Source organism: Opisthocomus hoazin, chromosome 6 (genome assembly GCF_030867145.1).
Source record: "Opisthocomus hoazin isolate bOpiHoa1 chromosome 6, bOpiHoa1.hap1, whole genome shotgun sequence".
Lineage (NCBI taxonomy): Eukaryota > Metazoa > Chordata > Aves > Opisthocomiformes > Opisthocomidae > Opisthocomus > Opisthocomus hoazin.
Genome location: NC_134419.1, coordinates 16,750,932 through 16,761,069, shown reverse-complemented (window position 1 = coordinate 16,761,069; position 10,138 = coordinate 16,750,932). Strand labels below are relative to the sequence as shown.

Sequence of the window (10,138 nt, the reverse complement as noted above, 5' to 3'; positions counted from 1 at the left end):
GTGCTGAGCTCTCCCCCATTTCAGCGTGGGGACATAAAGAGCCTTCTCTACGGAGAACCTGCCCATGGAGGCTTCTGCTCAGTCCTACATAGGCTTTCTGGGGTGGCATGGATTTCCACTTAGAAGTACTGTTGTAACATTCCTACATCACCTTGCCACCAAAAGCTTTTCTTAGAAGCCAAGGTCAGTAAGATTCAGGACCACATTTACACCCAGTGAAGCGGAGCAGAGGCTCAGTCACAAACTCACCTTGGCATCAGGAGTCCAGCCGAACCAGCCTGTTCCTTCATAGTTTTTTTCTAAAAAAATATTCTGAGCATGCAGAGAGATCTACGCAACACTCGGATAGTGGCAAGCTCCTGTAGGGTGTCCACCTTTGCTAACCACAGCCATTTTGCGGAACGATCGTATTTTCAGATGTGTTCAGGCGGATCATTCGGTGAGCTTCTAGGGCGGTGAAGGTTTCTGCCAGACGTGCAGCAGGCAGAGCTGGCCAGTAGCAGGCAGTTCTAGCCTGCTTTAGAAACATCCAGATTTCAAAGATTTGTAAAGCCCCCACGTCCTGGTAAATACCAGCATCTTCTTTAAGCGCTACAGTTCTGGTGTTACTGCCAGAACTGGTACCGCTGTGGCAGACCAGAGTACGGCATTTCTTCCATTGATCGGCCGTTGGGGGTGCTGCTCCTCAGGCCCCCGAGAGCACCATGGACCCCGAGCAGGCTGTTTTCTGCAGTTCTCAGTCACGGGTGCCAGGCGGGAGCTTACGGGTTCTCTGTCTGCTCACAGGCACTGAACTGTGAGGAAACCAAAAGAAATCACAACAACCCTACGCATTGTGTGTAAATATGAAAGATCAAAGGATGCGCACACTGTCTGGCAGGCCGTGGTTGCCAGCAGCACCGCTGACTGCAAGAAAGGAACCACTGTTGCAGCAGGGCAGGCGTCCCAGGCGCACATCAGATGACCCTGTTTCCCCTCTCTATGCTCTCCTTTGATAGAAAACAAAACCAAATAGATATTCGCCTGTGAACATGAGCAGACATGACGTTCAAGGTTATGCATTGAGGCTGTAACAGTTAAACTGACCTTTTAAAAACTTGCTCAGCTCTAAATTGATTGATGAGGCTCTGACCAGGGACATTCTCAAGAACAGGTTTGCTGTAACTTTCCTTTCTCTCCAACTGCTCTGGTGGTCACATAATTCAGAAAAATATTGAACAATGTTTTTGCCTGTACACATTATAACTGCAATTAGTAGAGATACGCCTAAATCTGATCAGCATTCAGCTCTAAAAATGTATATCCTCTCTACTACAAATACTATATATTTAATGAACCAGCTTAGAAGCACTTTCAACTTTTTTTGGTGACAATCTTTGGTTGAAAGCAATGTATTTATGAACTTTCAAGTGCACATAATACAGAAATATGATTGTGTGCTATTAAACCAGACCCCCAGATTGTAGCCTCTAATGAAAATAGGATTTATCAGTCAGAAATTTTTAGTGGAATTTTCATACAGCTTGTGCAATAATAGAGTTTTGCTGATGCTGATATGAAAACCAATAAAAAAAATTGCAATGAATTCTAGAAGGATTTAAAGGCAAAATCTACTAATACATAAACAACAAATGGTTGGTATTGCGTATATTATCTGACATGTGACTGATACAGTCCAAATTTCTGATTCCCTACTGCTCTTAAATATCCTCCAAAGCTGTTGCCGTGCTCTGTAGCTGGCATTTCCCACACGCACCGCCCCAGCCATGTAAACGTGCCATCTACTGGCAAATGAACACAACCGGAGCGCTTTGTTACAGAGAAGCTCAGTGAAGGTGGAATCATGATTCACTTTAGTTTACAGGTTTTTGTAGTAATCTGGAACACACAAAAAAAAAGTTTAGGAACTGTCAGAGTTGAATTCCGTTAGTCAATAAGTAGTTGCAGAATTAAGATGAGTTTAATAACTTCAGACGTAATACTGGGAATTCCCTAAAGCACAGCTTTGGGTTGTACAAATCCCAAATAAAAAAGCATTTGCATTAATATTTCAGGTTTCCTGTGTGGCTTTAGAAAAGACCAGCTAATTTATGAGACTTTAGGGAGCTGTTTTTCCCCCAGCGTTCACTGCAACACTTCTCTTGGCAGGAAACGTACCTTGCAGCTGACTCAGGGCTGTTACGAAGCTCTCTTCCAGAATGGGGGAGCTCTGGGTGCTTTGGCCAGGGGAGAAGGCTCTCTGATGTGGATGTCCTCCTGCAGACAAGTCCCTGGGTTACGTCCTAAACCACAGAGCAGATACTTATATAGAAGGAGAACCACACTCCTGATATGAACTAACATGCTAACATTATCCAACTGTATCATTACATTATGCACATTATATCATGTAGCCCTTAGAACGATCCTGCCACCATGACCTTGTTTGGGGTACAATGTAGTGCTTTTACTAAGGCTGCCTGCTCAGCTCCTCTCACATTTTCCCACTAGTAAGCAAGCTTGCCAGATACATACTTCCTAATATGTATGATAAGAGAATAAAAGTGAAATAAAAAGAATATATTCACTGGGTATGCACATTATCCTTTTTGTAAGGTGGCAGTTGAAAGAGAGATTATTACACAAACTCTGGGCATTTATGAAATAACCAAATATTGATTGCTTAACCTCAATTAACACACCTGTGAGACAGGTGAATTACATTGTTATACTCATTCAAGGCATCACCTATCATTAACGGAGTCCTGATGTCTAGATCCCCACTTCATGCAAACATCAAGTAGAAAGATGATGGTAAAGATGGAAGAAATTGAAAGGACATCCCAATCGAGCATTCATGTTGTTGAATTACTACTTACATAACTATATATACATTCAAAGTAGCAATGGAGATACACAGTAAAGAACAGTACTTCCAGCAGAAGACAGTTCGTGTGATATTGCTGTGTAGACTAAAGCATCAATACACCACGAAATGTAAATGAGAAGGTGTTGGAGTTTTTTGTATTTAATCAAATTATCTTGATGGTGGAAGAATTTCAGAAAGTTAATCAAGCCTTCTCAGCACTCCAGTTTTCTCCTTATTGCCCCAGTCACCAGTATTTTTTCCTGTAACTGACTGGACACACTCAGAACGTCCCGCACTACATGCCAGACTGCTGAGACCTGGCTCCATTTGAGTCCACATACCTACAGCCGTGTCCTTTCTGATCTTCCACAGCATCTTGGAAGCAAAGGAAGAAGTCTCCAACTTCTACCCCCCAGCAAAGGGAAGCATCTGTTACTGTGGTTGCGTGTATATGGGAACAGATCACTGACCTCCATCCTCAAACTCCTTCCAACTACAACAACATTTTCATCCTAAAGGGCTTTTGTGCTGCACCCATGTCCACGTGTTGCACGAAGTGTTTTCTCGATCTTGTCCTTAGCAAAGATGTCTCATCCTCAGACAGGCTGCTTCGCAACACAAAGAGCAGAATTTGCAATTAGATACTTAGATGGCTACTGTGTAATCTATGAAAATGTAACTCTTCTAAGCTGAGCACTAACAAAGAACGTGCAAGTTTGTCGCTGGGTCTTTTCCACATACTTTGCTGACCATGAGCTAATGCAAATGAACACCACAAATATGTTGCTTTCAAAATTTAAAGCAAAGAGCCACATACACACAATTTTTAGAAGAACATTTTTGCAGAAACATTGGTATTTGACCCTCTGAGGGAGGGAACAGGACAACCAGACGATAAGGATTCTAAAGGAAATTTCACTGGCTTTGAAACACACTTTTGGGAACTCATCCCACTGCTTTCACGGAACCCTCCAGCTGCTGTTATCCCACTGAGGTAGGAACTTTTTGTAGTAGTTAATTATAAGAATAAACTACATTTTCAGTATATGCAAGTTGCTTTCAGGCAGGCATCCCTTTTTGTAGTATACAAAAGAAAAAAAAGCAAGCAACAACAAGAGGTCAAAATGTGACTAGACCTCAGGAAGGGCAGCTACCTTGAGATCCTATGTTGCCCCGAGATACCCATGTTATCCTTCTAAAAAACCCAAGACTTTACATAATTCCTATGTAAGATGACAAATATTTACTAACTGTAAGACATTTAAATATCCTTGTGGAGCTCTAACCCATTTACTGGAAGTGCTCACTGCCCAGCCTGACATAAGACACTTATTTTACCCCTTTTGTCAGAGGCCTCAAATGAGTTGATTCCTCAAACTGCCAACTAAAACAATTTTTTAAATGTGTGCAAGACCCACACTTGTATAACTATGGTGGTCATACAACTTTTTTTTTTTTTTTTTTTTTTTATTTTTTTGGTAAAACACATCCAGATGAGCTATACACACCCCAGCTGGAGAACGGAATTGTTTTTTTACCAGTTTCTTATGGTATGGTTCTCCAGTTCTTCTCTGGGGTAAGTCCTCCTTACATGTTGCAAACTAGAACAGCAGATTTGAATGACACCTTCCAATCTGCTGCTCAACATGCTGTGTTTGCATGGGGACTATAGTAAAAGCAGAAGACAATCTTTTTGCAGTTTCTTAGCTCAGCTTTAGAAAAAGCACAAAGGTCTTTAAGATGTAATAGAGAATTTGTACTACGAAATCAAGAACAACAGAAAACCACAGCCAGCAGGCGCAGGGCAGCAGAAGCAAAGGGGCCGCAGCTCACGCCTCAGCCAGCAGGTACCAGAGTCTCTCCGGACAACACTTGCAGAAAAAGCCTCCAGACAGACAATGCCAAGACCATGAACAGTCTTTACTTCTATCGGTTGTTTCACAGCACAATGAGACACAGCACAACGTTTGTACAGGATCTGCAGACAGTTTAAAAACAGGCAATTATCTTTAACAAAAAGCATCAAGTCTGAATGTAAAAATACGAAGACAAACGACACTGCAGCTAACGATCACCATGCCTGCCTTTGATTGTCTAAGAAGTCCAGCTCACTGACTTCTCCTAGTGCCTTTAACGTTCTCCACACCATCTCCTCCGAACACCCTAGTTTGTATAAAGCTTAATGGGTCCCAGTTCATAGGTGCAGTACGTTTCCTAACCTTTTCCTCTTGCTTTCAAACCCTGTTTGCAGCACACGGGGAGATGCAACGACTCTCATCATACAACATTCCGATTCACAAAGAAGCAGCACGAGTGTTGTACATAATTTAATTTGCACTTCTGTATATAAATGTTTACTATATTGCACACTATTGAAGCACTGAAAAACATCTAATTATTTGCAAAAATTAGTAAAATACTTTAAAGGATTTAAAAATAAGGTTTTAATGCAACTGACAAGATAATAAAAAAGCAATTTACTTAATGAGATACAATCCTTTATGTTGGAAATGAAAGTTACACACAACTAGAGTACAATTAAAATATACCATATAGTTCAACACTTAATTCCTCAAATGTGTAAAATTAACAAGCTTCTACTGTCATAGATATACAGTTTTTCCATATTATGAAAAGGATTTTTCAAATTAAATACAGGTAACAATATTCTGTAGTTATATTTTACGACTGTGTTTAAATGAGAGGGTTGTATAATACTCACATTGTCAAATGTACTCACTAATGCCTTGGAAATTGCACACTTCCCCTCCTTTTCCAAAATAGAATCTCATTTCCATACTGAAGTCTATTATGCCATATCAGAAAAGTGTTTTACTTTATAACAGGATTTTCATAAAATTAAAAAATAGCATAATATCATGGCATTAAGATGACTTTTCCACTTAGGCCCACGTAGAATTTAATCTGGATATCAGACAGACATGTCAGAACCAATTTCCTAGACTTTTGTCTTATTGTACACGCAAGATGAATGATTACAGTATTTTGCAAAACAGAAAAATCTCTGAACCTTACTAGAATTATAAATGTAATGATTAAAAATTAAAATAACAGAATCAAATTGTGATCTCCAACATTTATTAAAATCTTGTAAAGTTCATAAACGACAACAAAGTTACTGTAGAATTTATCGCATACAGCTAGCATACAGCAGCATGTCCTTGGTCTAAATGAAATACAAAAGATTTTAACATTTTCATACAAAGGATTTCTTTAAATTTATTAATGTGATGGTATATCTGTTACATAAAATTTGCTACAGCAAAGTATCTTATACTTTTCTCGCACATATGTAAATATGGGTGGACAAAGACCGCATTCAGTGTCAGCCTCCTAATGACGTTGTGCAAAAATGCTCAACAACCTAAACATACAGAATGCTGGATGGTACGTTTCATTGTAAAATGTCTACAAAGGCTTTTCTTAAAGGAGTGTCATACAGATTAAAAGGAAGGAATGCCAGTGGTTTATTTGCACTGACATTCAAACAAATACAATGGCTATGTATCAATATAGCTCATTTAAAAAAAAAAAAAACAAACAATCCTTGTATGCATGTAAATTTATCATAAAATATGAGTCTAGTTTAAACTGTTTAGATGTGCTGTTTTAAGACAGGTCACTGAGCCAGAATCAAGTGTGCAAATAAAACTACTATGAGTAAGTTTAAAAGCAACCCCCAAAAAAGTGCTGAGCCACTGATTATTAACATTGAAATAAATGTGTAAAAGTGCCCAAAGCTAGCACATGGTAGCAGTATCTTTTAAGTCAGTTGGTGAGAGTATACAAAACATAATTAAGCCCAAATACTCGTATCTGTGTGACCATACATTCTGTTTGATTGAAAGAAAGTAGGTTAGAAATGAAGACACAACGCGACTAAAACAAACCCAGCTGTTGCAGTTTTTAAACTTTGTCTCTTTTCTTCGTGAATGAAGTGCTGTAATTCAGAAAATGATTGTAGCAGTACTCCATCCTCAGTTTACTAATATAGTATACCAGAATAAAAACTTGGCAATAACCTCTTATTCTTAACAGCTAACAAAAAATAACCGTGTTGATCCAGCGATGCATCTAGAACATTATTTTGCATTTGCTAAACCATTTGTTTTTCACAGCTAATGGCAGAGCGCATTTTGCTTTTTGTGGTGTGGTGGTTTTTATTTTAATGGATGCCTTTTTTAATTAAAAAAGGCTCAAAACAAGGAATACTTTGGGAGCCCAAACACTGGCTTTTTAATGAAAAGAAAAAAAAAAAAAAAAGGTGAATCAAAATGAATCATATTCACTACAATACTGACCAAAACTTCCTTAAAGAGTTTAGGGTTCATGTTCTAAAAAAAGCCATTTCATACCTGCCAACTGAAGTGCTGGTAAGTTGACTTGGTTAGATATGGTCCAAAATCCAGACCAGGTGGAATTACTCCCTCTCACAAGACTGTAAGCTTTCCATGGTACAGTCCGGCTACGGCAATTTACCTACTGCCTAGGTGGGAAATACAAAGGAAGGAGGCAGTGACGAAAACTGCAAGGATGGAGAAAACCAAGGCACGGGGTCTAGCTACTGTCCCCTACTTAAGCCATCCAATTGATTCTACTGAATTTTGGTCAGTCTCCAGGAAGAAATGTTTTAAACTTAATTTAGCAGACATTTATATGGCGATAAATACTACCTTCAAAAATGCTAAAAATGTTGGCTAGGTTTAGTCTGAGCTACTAAAAAATTATTATAAATTGTAGCATCAGACACAAGACAGACAAGAATTATTGGCTGGCACAGACTAGAAGCAACATTTATCTTTCACTTCAGTCTAAATCACACTAGCCGCAACACCTTCCATTTCACTCACACAAATAATACATTATTCAAAATAAAACGGAGCATTCTTGGGTAAAAAACTACTTCATTTTAAAGGGGGAAAATGAACAATACACAGAAACAAAGAACGACAGAAACCAAAGTTAAGTAGGAAAGTGGTCTATTATTCTGTGTTACTGCACAAACAGTGCTTGCTTAATTGTGCCTAGTTAGAAGGGTTGGTGCAAACTGCACACATGGAAGATGGCAATAAAGACCTCAGTCAGCTTTGTGGAATGAAGTAACTAGGTAACTGTTTTGACATATGATGGTCTCAGCTCCACCTCATCTGTTAACAGAGTGCAAAGATCCCAATGTGAGCCCTGATGTCATCTTGTCCTCTTACTCCTACTAAAAATCAGCAAATTCTTTCGCACATTTTTCTGTTAGAGACGCACGAATATCTTCTTCTTCATAGTCATCAAAGTTGCTGGTATCTCCAGGGCCTCTGCACTTTGGTATGAACGGAGCTTCCACCTGTATTGGAGGGGAGAGGGGAAAGCACATGAATTGTTATCGGCCTAATACCTTCAGATTTAACACTGCGATAATGAGCACAATGATACTCCCATTGCTGCTCAAATCCTGCCAAGAAAACAGATATTACAGCGACCCAGCTTAAAGTCATTGCACAAATAAAACCGGGCTAAGAAGGTGCAGGCCTAGATACGTGCATGTAAGTTGAGAAAGACTAACATCTCACAGACAAACACCAATAAAAAATTACTTCCACTTCAAAACAAAGTTTAGTTCTCTTCTTGCAGAAGAGCCCCTGCTCTCTTCAGCTCATCAGCCGCGTGGTGCAGCTCCCAGCACGGCGAGGGCTGCGTGTAACTGTTGCACGGTCATGGCGGAAGCAGAGAAGTAGCTGGATTGCCAACATCACTACTCAAAAAAAATCTCAGGGCTGTTTGGAAGCCCTCTCCTCCTACTTACCAACAATTCTCTACTTCCAAATAAAAACTAACCTAATACAAGTTTAAAACAATTTGTTCCGCATCTCCTACAAAGTTCCTCCTAGGACCTAACTGTGAGTGAGAAGCAAAAGCCTTCTCAAAACTAGGCCACAGTTGAGAGACCAGCAATGACTTGAAGGCGTCACTAAAACACTGTGCAGCAAGCCAGGGCAGCTCTAACTAATGATGAAAAACCCCTCCTGGTAAAGACTGCCTGCATATCCTCTCAAATCCACATAAATACTCAATTAGCCTTGAGATTCAGTGCACCCCATGTCAGCTGTATGATAGTAAGCCATTCACACTCGGATACTGGAACCAGTCGTTTTCCAGGACCCTCTTAACTGCTGCTTCCTAAAGTGGAGGGAACCTGCAGCCTCTTGAGGCTGACCTTACAATAAAGTCCTTGGATCTGGCTACAACTTAACAGTCTCAATCTTTCTGTCCCAATTCAGTGCACTTCAGCCCCTACTCATCTCAGAAATTAAAACTAAAGATGATACTAAATGGTGATACAGCTCTGCACAGGGACAGACCTGCATTTTTACTGGCTAACAGCCTATGCTGTCCTTATACATTCACGGGTGAAAAAAAAAAAAAAAGAAGTTGTTCCCAGCTTGCAGACACTGAAATGCTATTTTAGGGAATAGACTACTAAATTCCACATTCACTCAAGTTAACATTAATTCAAATCTTAATCTTTCTAGTCTATCACACCTCAAAGTTCAAAATTAAGCTTAATTACTTTTTAAAATAACCTAAATTTTAGAATCAACTGCATGCTGAACGAAGGAATAAGCAGGGCTTGGGCTGATGGGAGGCAATAATGAAGAATGGATGATAAGGCAGGGACCAGAGAGAATGGAAGGCCTAGCAGAAGGAGAGACGCTCTACTGCAACAGGTCTAGCACAAACTGGAGAGTGAGGCATGATTAGCAGCACCACAATTCTTCTTTTTCATTTTACAGGTGACTGATTTATCCACCCTTGTGGTATGCAAAATTACAGCAAAATTATTGAAGCGATGCGAATTTAAACCTGGAAATGCAAAGCAATCAGCCCAGTATCTCTCCCTGGGACTTCCCAAGGAACCCGCGTGCCAGAGGCAGCGTGGTGGGCAGACACAAGCCAGGCAGGCATGGCTCCAGCCAAGGCACAGGACCAGATCGCACCCTGCAGCCACGAACTGCTCAGGGCCCCCAGCAGATTGCTGATGGTGGCCATGGGAGCGTGTGGAAATCAGTAATTAAAGAGCTACAGCACAGACTGATACAAATTAAACTCTGCTGACTTTGGGTGGTACCACTATACACCCCCAAGAAATAACACTAACTTTCTGCATTTACAGAGTGTGGTACAATTGCCACAGGTGTATCCTTTTGTTCCTAACACACATGTATCTATTTGGGTGATTTATCCTGACAGAATACACAGTCTGTGTACACACCTAGCCTA

General features: G+C 40.1%; 1 protein-coding gene across 3 annotated transcripts in view; it reads right to left on the bottom strand.

Moving 5' to 3' along the window:
* Nucleotides 1–5,930: 5,930 nt before the first annotated feature.
* Nucleotides 5,931–10,138, bottom strand: part of PRKACB (protein kinase cAMP-activated catalytic subunit beta) — a 73,327-nt gene continuing 69,119 nt past the window's right edge. For all 3 annotated transcript variants that reach the window (XM_075424816.1, XM_009944905.2, XM_075424817.1), the window contains exon 10: nt 5,931–8,204. In XM_075424816.1, the coding sequence (XP_075280931.1) occupies nt 8,079–8,204 (126 nt within the window). In that variant the 3' untranslated portion in view covers nt 5,931–8,078. The remainder of the gene's footprint in view (nt 8,205–10,138) is intronic.